Genomic DNA, 25,671 nt, shown 5'->3' on the forward strand with positions numbered 1-25,671 from the left:
AAAAAAAAAATAAAATAAAATAAAATAATTAAAAAAAAAGATTAAACTATTAAACTTCTGCATTTCACAATGAGAGCATATGCTTTCTCTCTTGATCCAATAAGATTGTATTTGTAATATTTAATCCATAAAGGATTTTCACAGAAAGATCATTGGACTCTCAACTGTTAATGAATTTCTGGATACTGAAAAAAGGCTTCTAAATTTGACACCTACGGTAAACAGCACATCTTTCAACTGATTTAGATAATCAAAATATGAAAATATATGGATTTTCAAGCTGTGTGAAGAACTTTCAGTCATGTGAGCGTATCTACTGTGTTTTCAATTAATACAAGCATGTAAATGTTTAAATATTCTAGTCATAAATATTTTTTCCAAAAAGCTTCAAAATGTATTTTTTAACTAATATGGAAAATACCAAGAATTCTCTGAAGCAGTACACTTCAATGGAGTACTGTGCATGAGTGCAAAACACAATTATTATCCACGCAGGAACACCAATATTTCCCTACATCATGTTGTAAACAGAATTAAAATTATGACCTCAAAATGCATCTCCAAGAGGAACAGCTCGTGTCATTCAATATTTCTCCATGATATTAAGACTATTAGAAAACAGTTTATGGCAACTGTAGTATAATGTCTCCATTAAGGTAATGGAATGAAAGCACTCAATCATTCCTTGGTCTGCAAGCAACCAAGAATCAGCTGTACTGCTGAGTATTTCACAATAAAGAACACTATTGCTCCAAGTATGTTCAAAACTCAGTTTCCATAACACAAGCTCACCTTGATGGTTAAAGTAATGCAAATCAATACAGCTTTCTATCAACATATTATTCACTTAAAACTCTTTTCACTGCCAACTTTTAAATTCTTTTTATCAATTTCTTTGAACACCCTTGAGAAAGGATGTCAGAGTAAGGCTAGGTTTGAAAGACGAAAGTACCATACATATTAAGTGATTTGGACATAAAATGATCAATTATATAATTAAAATTAACAGGTTGTTTTTTTGTGTTTTTGTTTTTATGTAGAAGACTTAATTCTGTCTGTTTAGTTCCAAGAAGGCTGATAGTTCTGAACCTGAAATGAAAAAATGGTTAAAGGATCTGTTTCTAAATGTAAAGTTTGACTTTCCTCTTAAAAGCCAATGTCAACCACCAGCATTTCCTTTCGCAGTTTTTTAATGCACTTTGGGACCTAGGGATTTTTATGGAAAAGGAAGATATATTCTGCCTCTCTCCTTGTAGTACCATCTTAAATATGGTGTTGTGCTTTTATTGGTTCTTGGCACAGATTTTCTAAAAAACAAAGGTAGTTGGAATTTTGATTGGTTTTGATCAATAGATCAGAACAGTTCAGCATATCTAAAAATCATCCTCTGAACAGGAAATTGTGGAAGAGTTAGCGATCTATAATAAAAAGACGTGAGAGGGCAAGTGCTGGTTCAAGAACCTTAGAGAATTCTGAAGAGAAATTTTAACCTTACACTTTAATGAAACTCAATGTAAATCATCTTTCTACATGGGTCTTCACTGACAGGAACTAATGCAGTAAGAACATTTTAATTTATGCACCATCTTGGTAACACAGTATTTCTTACTAAAAGAGTTTCTCTTAAGAGATTTTACGACAAAATATCTGAATAGCACACACTATATTATGACAGAAAGTAATCATCAGAGAACATTCACCATTTTGTGTAATGTATTACTTCAGTTTGTGCACTCTGATTTCACTTCTTTCACTTTCTAAAATTTATCTTTGGCTGTCTGCCTTTCTCTAGTCTTCTTTGAAAGCAATCACAAGTTGACTATGAATTTTTACTTAGTGTCCAGGGAAAAGCAAAACAAAGAAACCCCACTGTCCTGCAGAATAAACCACCTTTGCAGCAACTCCTTTCCATTTTTTTTTTAGACAAATAACTGCTTAAAAATAATCTTTCCCAGGAAAGTTTTCCCTTCCATATACCATACAATCTATCTAGTAACTGCCACAGATACTTAAAAGCAAGATAACACTGGAGTACTGACATACTGCTATAAATTAGCATGCTGTACAAGGGTAAGCCATCTTAACCATCTCCTCTATACCCCTTTCAAAAATAAATAAGGAAAACATCAGCAACTCTATTTAGGATGATGAACTCAAATCTTGTGGAATTTGAAAAAGATGATGAACTCAAGAGAGCTGGACACAGGAAACTAAGAGATCCTTGCACTTTGCGACTTCTTCATTGTAGCCGGGAACTGAATCCCTTTCCCAAGAAAATCCTGTCTGTTGCTTTTACTATTTTTTTAAACAATTCTCTTAAGCTAGGGAAAAAAATAATTAAAAAATAAATAAATAATAATAATAATAATAAAAAAGCTTGAGTGATCTCACTTAAAAGTTCATCCAAATTCCTTCTTTAATCTGTATGTCAATGGAGCTGGGTAACACATCTAAGTTTCCTGTCATCAGTCAAAACATCTTTTGTGTTATGCGCAAAATCAGAAACAAGTGTTTTAAAAACACACAAAATAATAATAAATAATTTGGAAATTACAGTAGTGATAACGTCCAATGTTTTCACTTGTGTGCCATCTTTTCCTGGCAAGTAAACATGAAGTATTTGACTTTTTTCTCTGTTTTCTATACAAATAATCTTTTTTTTTCTCACTATAAATCAGAAAAAAAGAATCAAAATTCATGTTAATAGGAGAAGACAGATATGGAAAGTAAGTTTTGTCAAACTAATCTGTATTTAGGCAGTGGGGAGGTAACAGTCTTGTTTTATGTAGAGCAATAAAAATTAAAGCTGACTACAAAGGATCTCAATATTGAATGACTTGGCAGTTAAATAAGAGAATGAAATTCAGTGACAATGAACTAAAGTCAATGTGCACAACATAAATAAATAAATAATAAAAATAAATAATAATAATTAAAAAAACTCTATCTACAGATACACAACGATAGGTCTAAATTAGCAATTACCATTCAAGAAAATAGTCTTTAAGTCATTGCAGATAGTTCTTTGAATATATCAGTTGAATGTTTTGTAGCAGTTAAAACAGCAAATAGGATGCTAGGAGAGATTAGAAAAGGAATAAAGAACAAAGCAGAAAACACTGGGATGTCAGTACATAAATCCATGGCATGAATTGCTGCTGGGATGCTGAAACTTATAGGGTTAAAAAAAACAGGTGAACAGTAATAAGCAGCACTTAGGAGATAAATTTATCACTATTTTGGTGTTGCCAAAACAGATACTATGAGACTTGTTATTGGAATTCTGCCTACAGAACAACTTCTGTCCATGTTTTTTGAAGGAGGTTGACAATGTGGAAAGAATAGAGACAGTAACCAATCAATCAATAAAATATTAAGAAAATCTTTTACTGACAGTGCTTTAACAAGCTCAATCATTTCAATTTTTAAAAAGATCAAGAGGTGACTAGTCTACAGCAATTTCCATAGGGAGAAAATACTAAGGCTTTCATTCATCTAGCATGGAAATACATAGTAAGAAACACAGGCTGGAAGAGAACAATTTGAATTAAACTCAGGCATTATTATGATTTACTTTCTGTATTATAATTGTACATAATGTCACATATACTGAAAAAGAATAAATAGACATGACTTTGCAATGCAGATGGGTTATGAAATGTTGATCCAGAGTACAGATGGAATGAATATGCACTTATGAATGTAAATCGACACAATAAGACAATTATTATGGTAAGACACACTCAAAACTATAGCGGCCCAAGTGTTATCAGGATTTTGTAGTCTCTAGATCAAAGAAATGATCAGCAGGAAGGTAATGACATAGCTTCACTCAGTTGCCTGTTCAAACCACATGGAACACTGAAAATGCAAGTTTGAAAATGAGCAGTCCATCACCATGGCTTACAGGGTGTTTGGGAGTTATCATCTCAGTGTTAAGTAGGAGACAATAAACAATTAAAGAATGGACAAACTGAAGAGGAAGCCCTGAAGATAAGTAGTTCATGTCTGACACGTAGAGGAAAGGGGCCAAGGAAGGGCTGCAATAGAATAGCAAGGTCTAGCAGCACAGTCTAGGCTACACAGCATCTTCCTGGAGAGACTTATCAGAACACAGAAAAGGAAAAAAGCAAGGAATAATTACTGCCTGCACAACCATTTTAGCAACATACATATTAAAAGTTAAATGTACAAAGTAAAAGACATCATACTTAGACATATTTAGCCCAGTCCAGAGGCCTAGCTGAGGACTGAGATGGCAGTGTTTTCTGTAACTGAGAAATACTTTTCTGTGTGATTAGGAGGTAGACCAAAAAAATAAGATTAATCACTAGTACAGACTGTAAAGGGTATTAGTGGATGTGTTCCTGCTTGGTATCTGCAAATTAAAATGAAACCTGTAGATCATTTTTAAACAAACTCAAATCACTGGGATAAATATAGGGGAAAATAATTTACTCACTTTTACAGTGATGTAAAAGGAACTATTTCATTAGTTAAATATAAATATTTCAAGAACCAATGTTATAAATGGAAAGTAAACAGAACAAAACAAAATGTTCCATCCTTCACTATTTCTTTTCTCGTTCTCTTTTTATTTAACATGTAAAAGAGAAATGAAAATGTCCAAAAATGTATTAAATAATCCATGAAAAAAAAAGATCTTATTTAAGCCATAATTTGCATAACAGCTAAGTATAAATTTCCATATTGGATAAAAGCAAATATTAAAAAAAAAAAAAAAAAAAAAAAAAAAAAACACTACCTTAAATCGAATATACTTTTAAATCCATTAAAATTAAAAATTTTGTGGGATTCTATTTTGAGCACCACAATGGTTTAGTGTGGATCTGGAGTGAGCTTTTTACTGACTGTCACCACATGCTATGAGGCATTATATTTTGACTGTGGAACAGTCCTGGAGCTCAAGATGCTTCGAGGCTATACTGGAGGATATACTGGAAGATATGTAAGTCTAGGCACAAATGGACTTTACATCCACAGATCTAAACTCAAGCTAGTCCAACGTGAAAAAACAAGACATATATAGTGTCGATGTCGGTCCTCAGCACCAACTGTTTCACTCAACAGGTAAGCTCCTATTTGTCCACACTGCTTATTAACAGATATATAAGCACACAACAATTATTTTCATTAGTCTTTTAGGTGTATAGAGGTCTCACTTAGTGCCTATATGTGTACACTTATACTTCTCCTAAGTGTAAGTCCTCCTAAGTATTCTTTTGAAAACAGGAGTTGGACTATCAAGACACCTGTTGCTTAGTTACTTAGACCTTGCTGTGATGAAACAACATTTAAATATCCTTACAGATCCACAAGCCTCATGCCCCTTCATCTCACTATCTGTGCCAAGAGCAAAAAAATGTACATTTCACAGTGCAACATTAATTTTAGCAGTGTTCCATGCACTATATTAATGTTTCTCTTTCATACTATATTTTGAAATATGAACCAAAATTAATAGCATTCGGGAAAAAAATGAAAATGAAAAAAAGCTTGTTAATGTAGCTTAATACAAGGAAAATGAGTCACCAAAGTCTGTTATTAAATTAATATTGTAGAATTTTCCTAAGAGATCACATATGCTGTTTTTCTGAAATATTATTTACTGCCTTTTTATTGGCAAATAGAACACATTTTAATTGATATGTTATAAAGCAAGTACAATTCTAAAATAAAAATAATTGAACAATTATTTTTCTAAAACCACGAATTTGAATAGCAATTATTGTCACAGCAGTTGATTTCTCTCATTGTACTTGACAAGAACATTGTGTTTATGATTATGATGTGCCAGGTTCAGCCATCCTTACTTGTGTTAACTAATATACATGAAAAGCTGCTCCAAAGATTTCAACAGGATTATCTGAAGCACAAAGTAGTGTAAACATAGTATTAGGGGTCTGATACATATGAAAGCAGTATAAACTTTTTGATGTTTTTAATGACTAATTATATTCTTCTGAATCACAGAGTTTTACAAGCACTACTACAAGTAGTATTTCAACAGGTAACAATTCTAAATGATTCTGGGAATGAAGTGTTAGAGTTCCAAATTAAAATGTGCATACTGGGAGGGAAAGTAACCTTGGCTGGTGATGGAGGAGGATATTCAGCTTCCCGTCAACAGTAGGGCACAGTATGTGGGCTCATGAAAACAAATCTTGACTCTGCGGAGCCAAGACACATCAGACAATAGACCTTCTTTCCTGGTCTAAGAAATATCAGGCTTCCACAGGCAATGAAACATGCTGACTACTAAGCCACCATTACCGTTTGAGTGGATTTAGATTTCTCCTCTTATTTTTACTAGTTGTGAGAGGTACTCTTGAGAAATAACTAATACCAGCAGTACCATGCACATGCCATTTTCTGCATTTGCTCAGTTAACAGCTGGGCAATCATTCCCTCTTCACCTACATTCATTTTATTGTTGTACATGCTTAAATATAGCAAGATTTTTTCCTGTTACGGTCTAGATCTATGTCCCATTCTGATTCCGATTTTTCCTTCCCTGTTGTATAAAGCAATAGCTCCTGAGCACCAACTTTTTCTCTGCAGTTTCTCCATAAAATAGAAAAAAAAAAAAAAAAAAAGAAAAAAAGAAAAAAACAAGGGAAATTTAATTCAATGGTGACCCTTCCAATCCTAAAGCCACACAAAGGGTTCAAGCCCTCAGTTCTTGCTTCCTGAACTGGGAAGTGAAAGAAGTGTCTGAATATGAAGCAAATGATCTAAGATAATATTTAAAACTTCAAAAATAACCAAAATTCATTTAAATGTAAATTTGTATTTATTTATTTTTCTCTCAGGTGGAATTCACACAAGTTAAGCAACACCTTTCAAGTTCACTTGAAACTAATTGCATGGTTAATTCTTCTTATCCAGATGACAGTGCTTAAAATGCTATTTCTGGATGCAATCCTGAAAACCTATATATTTCCATAAATAAATCTTACCTGAAGCATCTCATGAAAGTCACATTAAGTTGCCCCTAAAATTCTCTTCTTACATGTTCACAACTACCAACCTTATAAAAACAGAATAACAGTTAAAAGGAAACACATACTGCCCTGTCTAATCTGGTCCTCCCAGGCAGAGCCATATGTCTGCTAAGGATGCATGATAAAGGAGACACACATTATATTTGTTTTACTGTGTCATGGTTGATTACCAGGAACAGCATCTGCATGGTGATGCAGTTCATAAAATTACTGACCAAGGTTTTAAATGAAGGTTTACAAACAATACAAGGGCATAATGCAAATATCTTAGTTCATGGTTTAAAAAAGACCTGCAAATACAGAGAGTCAGATGAAATCACTGTTCTCTAACGTATGCAAAACTTCTTAAATATGGTGATTGAAAATCTGTGTACCCTTTCTGCAGGTCACACAGCAAAGTAACTGCCAGGGGCAGCTCTGCAGGTATAGAACACACTAATATGTAGCTATTTTAATGTGAGAAAAGGATGACAGATTATACAATAGGGATAAGAATGTAGAGAAACTCAGCTGTTTACTGGTAGAAGCTTTTCTCTTTATTTGAGTATTCAACATGTATTTTAAAAAATAATATATTTTATACATATATATTTATTATATATATATTTATTGTATATATATATTTATATATATATTTATATAAGTAAACCTAAAAGAATGCTTTAAAGATTTTGGATTCCTGAATTTCAACAGAGTGTTCCTTGCAGTCAGCCTACCACCTATCCAATATCATCAGCGCAGACTCCAGCTGTACACCAAGAAAACATCAAACCTCTATGAGGATTCCCACCTAGTATTAGAGCAGTCCTTTTAATTGAGGAACATAACAGGAAATCATATCTAAAGAATTTCCTACTCTTAGGGTAGGAAAATACCACATTCTTAGCTTTCTAGCTTTCTGAAGAAAGGTGCCTGGAAAACTCTGAAATACTGTAACTTGTCTTGAAGACTACTATAATCTCAGACACAACCTAGTGTTAAAGATATCATGTAACCACATCACTACTTTCTCCTCTACAGGAAGTATGCTCAGACATGAGAAAAAAAAAAAAAAAAAATAAATAAAATAATGGCAGATAGTGCTTAAATCTCCAAACTTGATGTGCCATTTTGGAATCAATAGTACTCAGATGGGCGTAGAATTTTAAATCCTTTAGCATTATCTCATCCAAGCATCATTTCTTTCAGCCTGTGTCCTCTGTATCAGCTGTATTTTAACAAGGAATCAAAGTAAATCCCCTTCAAGAAACCAACTCCTTTAACTAGCAGTTTCTGCCCATCAGATGGGATTTCCCAACCCTTTCTTGAGGGCAGTCATTAACCATATGGATATATGTTTAATCTTCTGAGATCCTAAATCAACCAATTTATTCCAACCCCACAAAGGTAGCACTAGCTTTTGGGTGCTTCCTGAACACTGACCTGAGTGTGACCATGAGAAGATACTGGTCTGCTGCAGCTGGATTCTGTGGCATGGTTTGTGTCTCTTTTTTTCTTTTTTTTCTGGAAATTCTCAGTGACTAGCCAGCCCAGCCAAACAACAACAAAGAAATAAGTGATCCAAGCTTATTATCAAATAATTATGAACTTACTATTGTTAGACAAGTCTAAACGATCCCAATGACATCATTTTCTAAAATGTTCCAGAAGTTTGCACCACAGCCATCTAGACCACTCATGAGTACTGAGTCCACTCAAAAAAAAAAAAAAAAAGTATATCTTGTGAAATATATGTGAACATATTATATATATATATATATATAAATAAAATAAAATTATGTCGGTATTACGGGAGAAGAATGGAGTTATAGAACATGGTTGTTTTACGGCTTAGGTAAACAGCAATATAAACAACAACAAAAATTAAAGAAATATCTATGAACTGCCTCTGCTCAAATACTTCTACCCAGATGAATCACCTATATTGAGTGGGGCAGCACAGTATAAGTATTCATGGACTGGTTCACCCAAACACTGACACATAGGACCACAATGCATGCTTGTGCATAAAACAAATTATGAACAAAGGATTAGATGCACAGGCTGAGGTGCTCCAGCTACTTTGCATGTGGAGCGTAACTTGTTTTGGAAGTAACAAGGATTTACTGTAGTAAAAGATGCTCACTGCCTTTAGGTGGCCAACTGGCCATAGTAAATATTTTTGATGGGAGCAGTCTTTCTGTTTTGAGACTGGCTTTGGAAGCAGAGATCTGTAGCATTACAGAGGATCTAAAATAAAGGTGATAGACAAATTAAAGCTGTATCCCTACGCCATAGGGATCTTGGACCAGTCTCCTTAGAAGCACTGGATGTTGTTGTGGCATAAAACATTTTGACTGCTCTACAGAAGTTAAAAGAAATACATGAAAGAAAGGGAAATGAGCTTTAGAAGCAGCATACTGTCAAGAGCATACTGTGAAAAAGCTGTAGAGAAGTGCATTTAAAAAGACTACTGAAAATGTAACCAAAATTATTTTGTTGAGGAGGAGGAAGAACATAATTAAATAATACAATAAAACTTCAATATTGCTATTAATAAAGCTTTGCAATTTAAGTACAGAATGCATAACTGACACCAGGGAGCTTAAAATATCAATATCTACTGCTTTTTATAGAACTTAAATTTTAGTTAAAGTAAGCAGCATCAATGAAATAACACTATAATAAATATTAGTTAATTAGTAAGAACAGCTACCACATCGTTCTTTCAATTGCTTATTAATTCATACTGAATGCAGAAAAGCAACTTAACCCCTCATCTTCCAGACATAAACTCCTATAATGGTTTGAAATCATTCCCTGACAACTGCCCCAACAAAGAACAGGTTTATTGGTCTTTGCTTTATTGGTCTTTGCTGTGCAATGAAACATCAAAATCCTGGGATTTTGGAAGGAGGAAAGAAATGTGTCCATACAGGGAATATATTTACGAAAAATTAAGTTTGTTGTTGTTGTTGTTTTGTGTGTGTGTGTTTTTTTGTTTGTTTGTTTTTCCCCTCCAATAGTGTATATATGCTTGAATGTTACAGAGAATGTAGGTTTTTATAACCTACAACCTGGAGTTGGACTCAATAATCCTTTGGGGTCCTTTCCAAATAAGGATATTCTACGATTATTAAATAATTATAGTTAATGTTATATAAAGTATAAATGCACACGCACATATATATTGTATATATAGTATATTTTACTACATACATAAATAATTTATATACACACAAACACCCACACAAAGCTGTCTTTTCATATTAAATATACCAGGAGCCATACCAGAAGCTACTAGTGTAAAGTATGAATGGATGCTCAGTTATGCAAATAGCCTGTATATACAACTTAAAAAGGAAAATTGCTATAGTATACATCAGGATACTGTCTGGAAGACTGACATCCAAATTTCATTCTGCCAATACAATATCAAACAGAAATGAACCATTCAAAAGGAATCTATAATATATTACACAATAAAGCTCTGGATGTGAACTTTACCTCTCAGCAGTTCTTCCTTTCACCTCTTTGAAGGAGCAAATAAAGAAGATTTACAATCAAAGAGGTTTAATCTAACATAAACTGAAGTTAATCTCCATAGAATAAATAGAACATCACACCCATAAAGTGTGATTATGTTTCTTTTACTCATGGAAAAGACTTTCATATTTCAAATAATTTTATGGTTTTGCCCTTCATGGGTGAAATACTCTATATTTCTCCCAACAAGTGTTGTTGTATATATATACATATATATATATATATATAAAAAGATAAAAAGGAAAAAAAAAAAAGAAAAAAAAAACACTATTTCCATGAAATTTCCAGACACATTATGATATACAGAATTTAATATTTTCTGCAGTAACTTTCAAAAAGAATTAGAAATTAAATATATTGTTTCTATTTGAAAATAGATGTGTTTTCACTTCAGCTTTTTGCAATGACTCTGCTGATTTATAATAATTATTTAAAATTTTACATTAAGCAAGGAAAACTCTCCTTCATTAAAATTATGGCATATTAGTGAATTTGGGGAAAAAGAACTGCCAACAAAAGCCTCATTTCAGCAGCCTGCCAAATCAAAAGATTCACATTATTGCAACAGCTTTTTTTTTTTTTTTTTTTTTTAACGATTTCCCCTCATTCTTTTTGCTCTCTGTGCTGTTTTTTCAGTTTGGTTTTTATACTTTGACAACAAATTGCACAAATACAAAATACATTTAGAGAGCCACCAAGCCATATCTATTTGATGACAGCACTGTTTAGGGTACTAGACTCAAATATAATCAAAAAGTTTATTACTTTGTTTAAGGACTTTTCCCTTCTTTACATACCATTTCCAATACCTTTTCCAAAGAGGAAAGGTATATATTCGAAGCTGTAAGTGTTAAGAAGTCATAACTCTCCCTATTAAAAGCCCCATTAAAAGAAGTTCTCCTGAAGACAGAATAAGGATGCTTAGATTTTTAGACCAAAGAACCATCATTATTGTTCTGCAATTGTACTATATAAAAAATACAAAAATGCTGATGCCCCTGAACATATTTACAATTTTGACTGAAAATATTCAAGACATGTAAGAAAAGGGATATAATTTTGAAACTGTAGAGTGTTTTCCTAAAATATCATAAAAATATTAAAAGCACACAGGAAGACAATTATTATACAGAACATAATTAAGCCACACGTACAGACTAAAATCCAATGTTAGCATATAAATAGATGACTTAACTACTTCTTAATGTAAATCTAATGTTCTTCTAATGGTTTAGGGAAGCTTGTGGAGTCCACAGCAGAATTTCCATAATCTTGTATCTTATTGACAAAATGTAACACAGCCCCATAAATAAATAAATAAGCCATATAGATAAAAAACAAAATTTTCCATACCAAATGCTTTGTTTGGTATGGGGAAATTTTACTGTAGTATTTTTTTATTACTCCATTTAAAAGCTGATTGCATAAATTCCTTTCGAATTCAGATGTCTCCTTTCAAAAATAATTATATTTAATATTTTAATATTTAATGGTTATTAAATACACACTATGACATTAAGTCTGCCACTCTCTTTCCTCTCTTTCTGGTTTATTAGAGTTGAACACAAGGACCCTTGATATTTCTTTACTGCCATAAGCAGATAGCTCATTTCTTTGATGTCACTCATTTCACAGCGTGCCATACCAACTGTGTCTGCTAAGACAGACTGGCAGAGTGCTTGAGAAAGCACCTTATAATTTGCTGTAGTGGACAATAACATTATTGCCTAAACTCTACTCCCTTTTTCTTTAATTATTTTTCTTCATCAGCTTTCACCCCACTTCATTATGTACATCTGGAAACAAACTACTGAAGTTGACTTTGCAAATGATTACATGTACTGTCATAAAAAGACAGAACTACTTCTCTTTTGAATTAAAACAACAAAAGCAAAATTTCAAGTCCATTTATCAGAGATTAAAACCTGTTCTAAGTCCTTGTTTAAAGTGCAGTGGATGGAGTTTCATAAAAGTGACTAGGATTAAGCACTCTAAAAGACAAATAGCTGTGAGTTCCAACATTGCTTTAGTCTGAGAAAACAATTGACTAACCAGATTTGACAAAATACAATATAAAACATTACAGAACTGTCTCAGAGTAAGAGAGCCTGCATAGAACTGAATCTTCAAAAAATAAAATAATTAAAAAAACATTGATACTTTCTGCAGAAATATTGGGAAATATCTTATAGATGCCACCTTCAGAGACCTCTGGTGTGAACACTACTACGTAATGGCTGCTTTGATTCCAATGAGATTTTGCAAAAACAGAAGAAATGACAAAATGCTTTTTGGAGTACATTTTTTGGTTGTTCTTTTTCCTTTTTCCTTTTTTTTTTTTTTTTAGAAAAAAATAAATCTTTCAAATCCTGTTACTGTCACCCAAAGATTATTTGCATGCTGATATGGTTTCGCAACTACATTCAAGCATCACACTGCTGGGAAAAAAAAAAAATGAATATATCTTATGGGATATGGAGCTTTATATATGAAGCATCCCATCTAATAATTTTGTACGTCTATGTATAACTGCTCCATTGTACATAATGATTCTTTTATACCCTTCATCAAACTTAATTCAGCTGTGATCAGCACTTACTCTCTCATACAGCCACAAGAAAAAATACAACCCACAAGAGGTAGAATTTCAAATCTATTCTTGATTATGCAACTTCCATCGGCGGCTAAGCAGCCACAGAACTTTTTTCAAGATAGTATGAACTGGGCAAAATGTAGGATTAAACACTTCACCAGGCACAATGAACAGCTCTCCCATACTACATTTGACACATAGGTGAAGTCAGATATGGAAAATTTTAAATGCACATATTTGAAGGAAGGAAAAAATCAAATCTGCTATATATCAAGCAAGTGCATAGACCACCTCCAGATTTCAAGCTGAGCAAATATTTTGTTCTTTGAGGAACACAGTTTGTCGAAATCAAAATATTGCAGGCTCTAGTGCACTCAAATGCACTTCCAAATGACTCAAAAGGATGAACAAAGAAAGAAGAAAAACTAGAATAAAATAATGGAAAACAGTTCTATTCACCGGGGAATTAAATGACTCGTCCATTGTTTTGAAGAGCCACCAGTCCAGTGGTACTGGGGAATCTCCTTTGCCTGCAGGCTAATAACAAGTGGCCACCTTCTCAGGAAATATAAATATATCAAATAACCTTGTGATGGCAAAGCTTCCTGGTGATTTGTAGTACAGAAGACACGAAGCTGCATTCCACAGTTCAAAAACAAATATTTTCAACAATAACAAAACCTGAAATTGTCCACTGCAGCATAGATGTGCTCGTCCTAGTGGAAGTCAAACAACTCTTTACTTCGAAGTCAGGTGAAAATTGTTTAATGCATCACTAAGTAAAAATCAATTTTATTCTAGCCCCAAATGTAAAATCCATTTTTGCTACGATAACTTGATTTTCATGTTACCAGAAGATATTTCAATTTTGATTTAAAAGACTTCTGCATTTCTGCATTTCCTGAGAATCTAGCCATGGCAAACATGATCTGATCCTTACAGACTGCACTGTGTCCATTTTATGGCAATCTCACCAAACTAAGCATGCTAAAATCCAGCATTAATTTATCATCCTTGCTTTTAACAAAACCAAACCAAAACACAAAACCACACAGATTCACCAAAGGATGCTAGTAAAGAAAAGGAATTCACCTGTTGCAAATTTACACCAAGAATGGCCCATTCAGGTACCGAAGCTCTCAGGAGATCTGACACAACCAGCTGAAGTGCAGCCATCCACTCTCATTGCATGAAACCTAACTGAAGGGACTGCTTTGAGTTCTTGGCACCCAGAGTCATACAGATGGGGGTGATAAATCTGTTTCTTCAGTATCTCCTCTTGTAACTCATACTAGTCCTTGTCATAATCTAAATGCCCATTCCTTCCTCCTGCAATAAACACTGGCCATATTTTGAATATTGCTTTTTTTCCTCACTTGTAGCACACAGAAAGGTTTGTCAACAAGAGTGTACCCCGTGACCCTAAGTGGCCAGAGCTTTCATAAAATGTCTTAATAGCAAGCAAGAAAAACTTGCTTCCATATTTCCTAATATCACTCCACCCATTACAAATTGGAAATTCTGTAATCCACAGTAGTAAGGAGAAGTGTTATGAATGCAATGAAAGCATACCATTCCAGCCAGTGATAAAATCCAGCAGTTGGCAGCTCCACCTGAAAAGCTGAACCACAGACAAAGGAAGGAATCATTCTGAGAGCATAGAGAAGATCTATGCTCAGAGAAAGCCTGCTAAGTTAATGGCTGGTATTTTGTATTTGAAACACACCTTACAAAAATAGGCATGACTGTAGCAGTTGTGTATCATTGCCTATCACAACAATACATATAGCTAAATTTTGTTATCCATTTCAAATTCTTGCTCACAGGATTATGAGAAAAAAATGCATTTCTTATAGAAGTTCTGCTTCAGATTCTTGATACAAAGTTTCCAAGAAATGCATGAGTACTGTTATAAATTCTTAACCATAATTGTATTCAGAAGCAGCTTTAGAACTCAGGAGTATGTTAGCTCTCAATTCAGGATTTACTGAGACAAATACTATAAAATAAAATTAATAAATATTGATCATTGAAAATTTTATATGCAATAAAATATGATCTAAAGAAAAAAAATGTTTTCAGAAATGAAAGACACTCAATATACTACTGGAAAATAACTAAAATGTTCCTTAACTAAAACAATATTTTCATGTAAGGTTTGCTGACACTGAAAACTCCTTCTTAAATTATAGCTTATAAAAAAAAAGTCAGGCTTTAGCTTATTGCATGTTTACTGGTGAGGGCAACATCAGAATAAACTGTCTGTAATAGTGAGGACTGGATTTCTTTAGTATAAGCAGAAAGATCATTCACATTTGCTGCCTGTGAAATTTTTCTAATGAGATCTTTACTGCTTCAAAGCAGGTGAAAAAAACTCACACACTTCTCAACTGTTATGACAGCTATAAGTCTTCAAGGCATAAGCTAAAACAAAAAAATTGAGGAACACAAAACAGATGCCACAGTCTCAATAAGACTGTTGGGAATCTGTTGCTACCCTTAGATAGCTGATTGCATTTCTGATTTCAAAGAAAAGGTCACTACACCAGTAGGTACAACAAAACAACCCAGTATAAAAAAGAAGACATTAAATAGTGTTCCTCCCCACCCACCCACCCACCCAGCCAAATATCATGGCCTGGGGCCCTACAGTTCCCATAATATATTCTGCTTATTTCTTCAAGAGAACTTGAATTTCTATCATTTTCCTGTTCTAGGCTGTAAAATAGTAGATCGTGCATTAGTTACACATCTAACCATAGCTTTTTTGTTTTCTTATGTTTAGTCTAAAACAAATTCCTTACAGAATAATACTTTTCAAATTGGTGATACATCTTGAAAATTCTAAAGATGCTTTTTATTCTCATGTTTCTGGATGAAGCAGTAAAATGCATACTTCATCTTTTACTCTGGAACACGCACACCATAAAGGAACAGTTTTAAGCTTTACATATGAATGATTCTTAAAAAGAACAGTGATTGTCAAACAAACCTATTTCTTGGTTTGGCTGGGCAGCCATGGTGAGAAGGGCTATAGCCTGTGCTCAGAAGGGTGGAAAACATAATACTAGATGGGAGAAGGTCCTAGACAAATGCACTTTTTTCAAGGCTGGTTGAAACATGTTTTGACATCAAGCACATTAAACGTGTGTTTATACACAATTGTTTGTTCTTTCAATAATGCTGGCAAACATGATGTAGATATTACTATTAACCAACATAATTTGCCAGTGTTTTAACACACTGCATTCCTATCCAGTTGATATATATATAATATATATATGTTTAAAAAAAAAAAAAGGAAGGAAGAAAAAAAGAAAAAATACTCAAATAGTTTTGCTGGGTTGCAAACTGTTGAAGCAAAATTTTCAGATGAAACCTTGACTACTATAAAGCACTTTGGAGAGGTCATATTAATAGTTTCCTTGGGTATAACTAACTCTGTCCACTAGTGTGGGAAAAAAAATAGTTATTGCTACATTTTCCTATTAGAAATATTCTGCAGCCTCTTAAGACTACTGATCCTGTGGAAATAACATCCAATTTAAAATCTACTGAAAGTTGTAATGGTGTCTACACTAGAATTTTTTCCTTCTAAATTTTTCAGGGTCTGGTTCTCTTTAAAGGACACAGGAAATATGTTCCATAAATCTGCTACAATTGCAAATACACACTGCATTTATTAGTCCAACCTGACAGTTTCCTCTTTGGATCATTTACAGTGACTGACCATTTTCTACCTCAGATGTTGGTGAGGATGCTACACGTGCAGTAGTTACTACTTGGGAGTGCTGCTGTGACGTTATGTGTGATTGTCTTAATTCCATTATAAGAATACAAATGGCGATCTAACAGCTATAGCTCTGTGCTCAACACACACACACACAAAGAGACAAACAAAAAAAACACCAACAAAAACCCACAGATAGTACAAGCTTTTGTCTTGGAGACAGTCAGTTAGCCAAGCTGTAGGCCCAGACTAATTTTCTGAGCAGAGTTAATTGACTGGGACTGCAGTGCAATTAACTTATTTTATGCCAGTATGCCTTCAGTTCATTCAGACTAACTCAACCTCCTTCCCTTACCTTCCAAAACCTGCTTTGTGTATTGTGACTCTACTATGTGCTTTTCTTTTTGTTTCTACTTTTTTCTTATTAGCCCAGTATGAGATCTCCTAAGCTCCTAGATATCCTGCCTACATCTACAAGCACCAGAACACTCCTCTGCATCCCAGGCTTTGTGGCTGGATCTGAAGTCTCCTAAAGCCACACCTAATCACACAGAAATGAACCCAAAGAAAGCCTTTCCCCCAGTTACCCACTTTTTGATAACCCAGGAGCAACAGCACTGACATGGTGATAAAAATAAGGCAGAAGAGCACACAAATCAGTCTCCCTTCTCTTAGATGAATACTCTAATCATGAGGCTGCTGCCTGTCCAGACCAGTCAGCCTGATTTTTTTCATACACACACACAAATGATTTTGTTTATACCGTAATACAGAACTTAGCCCAAAGTCATTCAAGAGAAGCTCTTAAAAGCACAGTACCATTCTTAAAAGCACACTTTTTGCTACTAATCCAGTTTGCTTATACTTTTGAATGACACTCCTGGTTAAACAGGTTGCCAAGTGATATTCAGTTTTGGGAAACTCTAAATGCCACAAGAAAACCTAAAGATGTTTCTAAATGATGTTTCAACATTTTTCATTCATTTTTTGAGGGGTATCATACAACCTTACATCAAGATGTTAAAATGTATTTTGATAAACATTCCATTTCTTATCATAACCATCAAGCCCAAGAATCAAACCTTAGCTTGACATATGTGCGTATTTGGAATGTGCCTTGCCATTAATTGCAAACTTTTTTGGTCCTTGCTGGGATTGCTGCAATGAACTACCCATAGCATTTCCTGCTTCTTAAAAAAAAAAAAAAAAAAAGTAAGAATTTCTGCAACTGGATATTAATGCTATGCTGCAGATGGCTGCAAGCCCATCTTCTTGAAATGAATGCTAGCTGAAAGCCTTTCTAATTACACTGGGACTGTGTCAAAGGCAGTGGTACCAGAGCTGCCAGCTAGGACACCCCTTCTTTCAGTAAGGGGTATTGGATGGGCCTTTGTTTCCTTAGCGTCCAGCATAGTCAAAGCGAGATCTTTCATCATTTCCTTCTATGACAAAGTGACGCGCTTGGTGGATGAGGGAAGGGCTGTGGATGTGGTTTACCTTGACCTCAGTAAGGCTTTTGACACCGTTCCCCACAACATTCTCCTCAAGAAACTGGCTGCTCGGGGCTTGGACTGGCGTACGCTTCGCTGGGTTAGAAACTGGCTGGATAGCCGGGCCCAGAGAGTTGTGGTGAATGGAGTCAAATCTGGTTGGAGGCTGGTCACAAGTGGTGTCCCCCAGGGCTCAGTACTGGGGCCGGTCCTCTTTAATATCTTTATCGATGACCTGGATGAGGGCGTCCAGTGCACCCTCAGTAAGTTTGCAGATGACACCAAGCTAAGTGCGTGTGTCGATCTGCTCGAGGGCAGGAAGGCTCTGCAGGAGGATCTGGATAGGCTGGAGCGATGGGCTGAGGTCAACTGTATGAAGTTCAACAAGGCCAAGTGCCGGGTCCTGCACCTGGGGCGCAACAACCCCAAGCAGAGCTACAGGCTGGGAGATGAGTGGTTGGAAAGCTGCCTGGCCGAGAAGGACCTGGGAGTATTGGTTGATAGTCGGCTGAATATGAGCCAGCAGTGTGCTCAGGTGGCCAAGAAGGCCAACAGCATCCTGGCCTGTATAAGAAACAGTGTGGCCAGCAGGTCTAGGGAGGTGATTGTCCCCCTGTACTCGGCTCTGGTGAGGCCGCACCTCGAGTACTGTGTTCAGTTTTGGGCCCCTCGCTACAGGAAGGACATGGACGTGCTCGAGCGAGTCCAGAGAAGGGCGACCAAGCTGGTGAGGGGTCTGGAGAACAAGTCTTACGAGGAGCGGCTGAGGGAGCTGGGCTTGTTCAGCCTGGAGAAGAGGAGGCTCAGGGGCGACCTTATCGCTCTCTACAGTTACCTTAAAGGAAGCTGTAGTGAGGTGGGGGTTGGTCTGTTCTCCCACGTGCCTGGTGACAGGACGAGGGGGAATGGGCGAAAGTTGCGACAGGGGAGTTTTAGGTTGGATGTTAGGAAGAACTTCTTTACCGAAAGGGTTATTAAGCATTGGAACGGGCTGCCCAGGGAGGTGGTGGAGTCGCCATCCCTGGAGGTCTTTAAAAGACGTTTAGATGTAGAGCTTAGTGATATGGTTTAGTGGAGTACTTAGTGTTAGGTCGGAGGTTGGACTCGATGATCTTGAGGTCTCTTCCAACCTAGAAATCTGTGTCTGTGTCTGTGTCTATCAGGAGCATGGTGAGTTTGCATCCGGTCAGAATAAACCATATCAGATAGACCATCATTCCAGGAAAGCTACCGCAATATATCTATACAGAAGACATTACCATCATACAGCCTATAGTTTACCATTTCTAAGCCAGCATTATGACACACAGAAGAAATAAACTGCTCTTAGTCATCTGCCTCTGCTATTTGTCACAGGCCTGTTCTATCACATTTGGACAGATTTTGCTTTCTTCAATAGGAGTTTGTCTTAAAGTTCACATGAGCACCATCATTTTCTGGATGTTGCTTTGGATTTTTGTTTCCCAGAAACAAAACAAAACACTTCTAGACTGACCATTAGGCAACCAGCATGTTACTGGTCTGTTTGTGGTGAAAAAGGAGAAATGGGGGGTATTGCATCAGTCACTTAAGTGCCCATTAGCCAACATACTGGATGCAGAATACTTCAGGGTCTGCTCATTTCTGCCCCTTTATAGGTGACAGCAGTTCATAAAAGTTGGCCTGTTCACAGCATTGTGTGTCTGATTCCTCAAATAACATTCCTCAAAGGATGGTGATTAAAGCAGAGAGAAAAGCTGTACTGTGAACTTGTGAAATAAATGCATGGCATTTCTCAAAATACACAAAGTCTGATGAACACAGTTGTCTGCCAGTGTTTGCATTTTACATACACTTCATGGCTATTGAGGAATATATTCATAGCATGATTTCAAAGCACTGTAACTAATCCATGTATATTAAAGTCTGTGACATTTTATAAGACAGCTGAACTTTTAAGAAGTCTTTCAAGGGAGTTTTGTTGAGATCCTAGAATAGTTGTCCATTTGCAGAGGAAACCAATTCCTGCGCTGCTGCCACAGTTAAATCTCCTCCATCATTTACTGCCTTTCACAATTCACCTCTAATCCTTGAAAGTGAGTGATTTGGGGGCCTTTATTAAAAAATAACTTTAATAAGACATTGAACAGAAACCGCATTTCTAATAATTTGGTAAAACAGTTAAAAAAAATGCATGCACACAAAATAGTTCAGTAAATCATAAAAAATACATTAGTAAAGCTGGCTTCTCTTAATCAGTGTAATAAGAAATACTGCATAAAGATAAGCCAGATGCATAAGTGTGAAGACTGTACCACTGATATATGAACAATGCCAACAGCTGCCTTTACTTGCAGTGTAACAGCCTTGATCCTCCACAGTGCAAATTACTGAACACAGTTTAAAGACTTCCTTTCAGACGTTTCTTAAGATTAAGGAGCTGGGCAACGTTCTTTTTTGACGGTATAGAATCAGCATGATTTCAGTCAAAAAAGAGAAAAAGCAATTTACCTGAAGAAGGTGACAAAGAACTGCACCAGATCCATGATAGTATTGTGCTGTGAGAAGGCAATCTGCAAATAAAATAGAAGTAAATTACCACATTTTCAGAGCCAACTGTTCTTTTTAGGCTGGGGCTTTATGGTTTCACGGATGATCAGCTTCAAGTGTAATTTCAGTCTAGTGTGCACACACCTGCATTCACCATAAAGTGAGAAGCATAACTAACTCCCATGTCTTTGTATCAACATAAAAACAATGAAATATAGTCTTTCTACTGAATTAAATTTAATAGAAATATCCATGTAAAACTTGCTTGGTATAAAAAGTGAAAGCAACGTGCAAAATATTAATAAATCATATGGATATAAATCTTCTTTATAGTCAACTATGTTTTAACTATAACCATTTCCCATTTTAATTACAACACAAACATGGTTTTGGAAATGACAAAAACCATTTTGTGCTTAAAATTAATACATTTAAAATATTTTAATTGCATAATTTTAAAAGAATGTTAATTTTAAAAGAAAAACAGATAAATTCTGGTGCATAATAAACTATTTCAAAGCAAATTACCTTAAAGACAAAGTAATAAATGTTCCTTCGGGCTACATTTCTACAACCTCACTAGAACATGCATTAGTTCAACTCTTTACTGTAATCTTTCATGAAGATTTAATAATTATCTCTAAGCATACACACAGACGCACACTCACACTTACATGGAATAGAGCCCATAATTGTTATTATAATTACTTTTCACTAATGTTAAGGACTGCACTTAATACTCAAGTTATAACTGCAAATATGTCTAAGTTCCTGAGTTGTTCATTGTTTCATAAAGTGTAACTATTAAACTAATGCTATGCAGAATTTCCTACTTTGAATTGCACAAAGTGTTTATCTAACTCTATTTTAGAGATCTTCATGCAGTTAAGATCTGATCATGGCTAGCAATTATTCCAAATTAGTTTGATTCCCTTTCACAGTCAGTTTGTGAACTTTTGAAATTATAACTCATGACACTCAAGAAGTATTTTTTTTTTAGCACAAAGCTATAATAAATAAACTTTAGTATTATAATGGCATTACTTTGTCTTGTGTCAGCCAAACAGCTAACCATAGGCCAGATAACTTAAACCCTAAGGAAGGAACAACATGCAAACTGGAATACCAGAAATAAGCATGGGGGCACCATCATGCAAACACATCTCTTAAACATAATTTCTGCTTTCTCTTTACTAGCAATGTACTGCTGCAAGTAATTCTGGCCTTGGAGCCAGTGCAAATACAAGAAGCTGACAACCAGGTGGGATCAAAGCAGGAGAGAAAAAAATGGTCGGACTTGCTATTCCAGTCTAATCTACAAGTGTTTTTACACTTGTTCGATATAAGTAGAAATTTAATGTTCTCAGAAACTTTAACTTAGGTTACTGTCATGATGAATACTTGTCATGATGAATACTGCTTTAAAATGGAGAGATTAGGGAGTTGAAAAAGTTGAATAGAAATTACAAAATTAGGCAAAATTGGCAAAGTATTTGTTAATGCCAACATAACCTTTATTTTCCATAGAAAAGATAAAACCTGAGCAAGGACATGAAGATTCATTTGGCCCAATATAAAAGTGTACCCCAAGCAGAAACAATTATTTAAGAATATTTGGTAACAGCTTGCTATATCAAATCTGTACTTTAAATGTACGCTAGAATCCCTTCAAATAATATTTAGCTTTCAAGTTAACTGCTGGCTTTTCCAGAACATTTTCTGCAAGTACCATATTTCAGGAGATGAACTAATACCAAGAGAAAAAAGCATGCCAGTTTCAACAGAGTTCATATTTTGTGACACTGTTAAAAAGCTATCTTCTGAATGAGCAATTATATTTTGCATTACTGCAATTATTTTCATTTGAGGTGTCAGCATTCACTGAAAGACGTTGTTACTCCAGAAACAACTACTGTCAAGGAAAAGTCCTGCCATGGAAAACTGCAATCTGGTCGGTCTCATATCAGGACAGTTTTACATCATTTTTTTTTTCTAAGCGACTGTACTGCCATCATTTCTCTTTTTCAACACACAGCAAATATGAAACATGCATACTTACAACATTTCAATGGTTTTGTATGCATACTAATGATTAAATATGATTTGCATATCCCTAAACTCAAGGTGGGATATATATATATATATATATATATTTGTTTCTCTTTTTTTTTTTTTTTTTTTTTTTTTTACAAAATACACACACAATAAGAATGATTTTACATATTCCACCTACTATTAGTCTAATAATCTACTTAAACTGTAGCAACTGTAATGTTTTTTTTGCTCGAGTTCTTGTTTACAAATCCACATGAGAAATTCTATCTGTAAAACTTACTTGTTTGGTTGTACAGGACATAGTTTAGAACAACAAACAAACAAAATCCAGTAAAATATAAAGTTCCATTCCAGAAGTAATTTCAAATTTTATCAAACATTATCTTTGAATGATGGTAAGCTCGTGTTTAAAAGATGAACTACAGCATTTTCTGAAGAAACGGTACTGTGCATCTTAGACTAATTTCAACACATAATATTAACCAAAAAATTGATACATATTTTAACTACAAGTAGATCATGAAGGAGCAAGGAATGTCATGAATCTAAGCCTGACACAAAGAACCATAACATAATTACAAAGATTTATTTCCATAGGATTTTCAGCTATATACAAATGTTATTGTCTTTTTTTTTTCTTGTGCCTACATAGACAAAGGATGAGACAAGGAAAATTATTTCAAACGCAGTTTTTAACTTTGGAGTTAAAGATATTGGAGATGAATATCTCTTTTTTTTCATTGGCAATTTGCAACACATCACAGTTAAATAGCCCTCAATTTCACCAAAATATCTAATAAGCCTATGGATGCTGTAAATATTGTCTCTATCTTCTAAATGAAGATCAAGAAGAGTATCAACTCCATAATTTCCTACGGAATACTATTACCAAGTGCCATGTGATAAGTAATTACGTAAACCAAAGGACCTCTGTGAATTAACATGCAAAATTTCCAGCATAAAACTAGTTTCCTTGAAGAAAGAAAAACAATAATACCTCTCCTTTACTGAGCCTAATACTGAAAAAAAAAGGAAATATGACAACTTGGAGTACTATGATACATTATTTGCAATATAATTTCAAGTGTAGATGCTAATTCTTTCATTCACCAGCATTAGATTTCTAAAAGAAAATTACAAAATTATTTCTAAGCCCTTTAATGCTTTTATCTCAGCAAATTCATTATACATGATAACCTAATAGTCGGTTGCTAGTAGCTTTCTAAGCAGCAAATTACAAAACTTTAGGCCAGCTACAAATCAAATGGCTTTGGTTGTGTTCAGGGGTCATGTAAAGTCCAATTTCAACACCCAGTTCATGAAAAATGGAAGTTCCCTGAGCCTTCTGATTAAAAAAAAATTAAAAAGTGACAGAGCTCCATCAAGAATGAAATGTCCGATAATTACCATGGACAATGTGCAATGGAGAAAAGATGAATTTTTGCTGGGTAGTTTGGAATATTCTAATAGCAGTGAAGCTCCAGCTATGAGGATCTACATTAATAAGACAGAGCCATAGGCATCAATATATTTTTCACAAGATAAAAATGAGTCAAGAGCATGCAAGCTCCTTTGGTTGCCCGGTACAGATGACCTGAAAGCAAAATAAAGTTTGGGAAGACTGCTCAGTTTAATTAAATATTAGAGCATATAGAACATAGTTTTCTTGGGTGGAGTAGAAGTGATAAGTAAGAGAGGATGATGAGTTTATAAGGTAGGAAAGTCATAAGGGAAAAAATGAGATAGACAGTTTATAACCTGAGAAACATGAAAAGATAAACATATGCAAGGAAATTATAATATGCCTAAAACTGATACTTCTAAAGCCAATGCTTTTTGTATCCTAGTCTCAAGGTTTGTCTTGTGAAGGAGTTGTGAGGTTCAGTACTGAGAGGTAAGAACTGCAGCAGCTGTTTTATGAAAAATGCTCTATAATTAAACTCTGAGCAATTGCTTTCAACTTGGATTTAGCTTTGAAGTCTGATGCTTCTGTATCAGACACGAAGGACTTGTGTGTCTGAAAGTTTGTCTAACTTTTCAAGTTATCCAGCTGGCTTAACAAAAGATGCAAACTTTTATCTCCAAACCTCATCTTGCCATTTTAACTTTAGAAATATTGTTATAAGATATACTTTTTCTATCAGTATTTCTCCCTGGATTTTTTACTGGATGAATATTCCAGAGAGCACTGCAAGGATGCATCACAAACAACATTATCTATGTTATTTCTTAATTTTTATAAAGTTTTGGTTACGTGCGAAATGTAGGAAATACACTTTATGCTGAATAAATGACAGTTACTGATCAGTGAATATGCTGAATTTACACTTTTGGACACAGAGATTTTTCTGATCTTCAAAAGTTAATGTCTGAAGGAATACATTTTTTCCCCCCTGCTCTAGATAATTCATGTCAAATTCACCTTTTCCACTATTACCTGCCGTACAGCAGTAGTACTCTTACAGAACAGTAGGTCAAGATCTGTTCCACCAGTAAAAATCAGACAATTTTGAAAGTCTAACTTGGGGACATCTTTCATATGGAAACAGAAAGTCTTGCCTTGGAATTTTGTGTCTCAGTTTGAAATAAGAAGCTAAAGAAATCAATTCTAAAGAAATCAATCAAGCAAAAGGACAAAAAAATGGAAAATCAAGCACAACAAGAGCACACTAAATAAAATGTAACATTTGCAGTAAACATGAACCTAATCCATGAAATGGTTCA

The 25,671-nt window shown here is 34.7% G+C and overlaps 1 protein-coding gene across 4 annotated transcripts in view; it reads right to left on the bottom strand.

Annotated features, from left to right (window-relative positions):
* The window catches only part of ATRNL1 (attractin like 1), a 492,744-nt gene that overhangs the window by 221,799 nt on the left and 245,274 nt on the right, over positions 1–25,671 (bottom strand). For all 4 annotated transcript variants that reach the window (XM_035547698.2, XM_050711915.1, XM_035547701.2 and 1 more), the window contains one exon: positions 20,854–20,915. In XM_035547698.2, the coding sequence (XP_035403591.1) occupies positions 20,854–20,915 (62 nt within the window). The remainder of the gene's footprint in view (positions 1–20,853; positions 20,916–25,671) is intronic.

Source organism: Cygnus atratus, chromosome 7 (assembly GCF_013377495.2).
Source record: "Cygnus atratus isolate AKBS03 ecotype Queensland, Australia chromosome 7, CAtr_DNAZoo_HiC_assembly, whole genome shotgun sequence".
Classification (NCBI taxonomy): domain Eukaryota; kingdom Metazoa; phylum Chordata; class Aves; order Anseriformes; family Anatidae; genus Cygnus; species Cygnus atratus.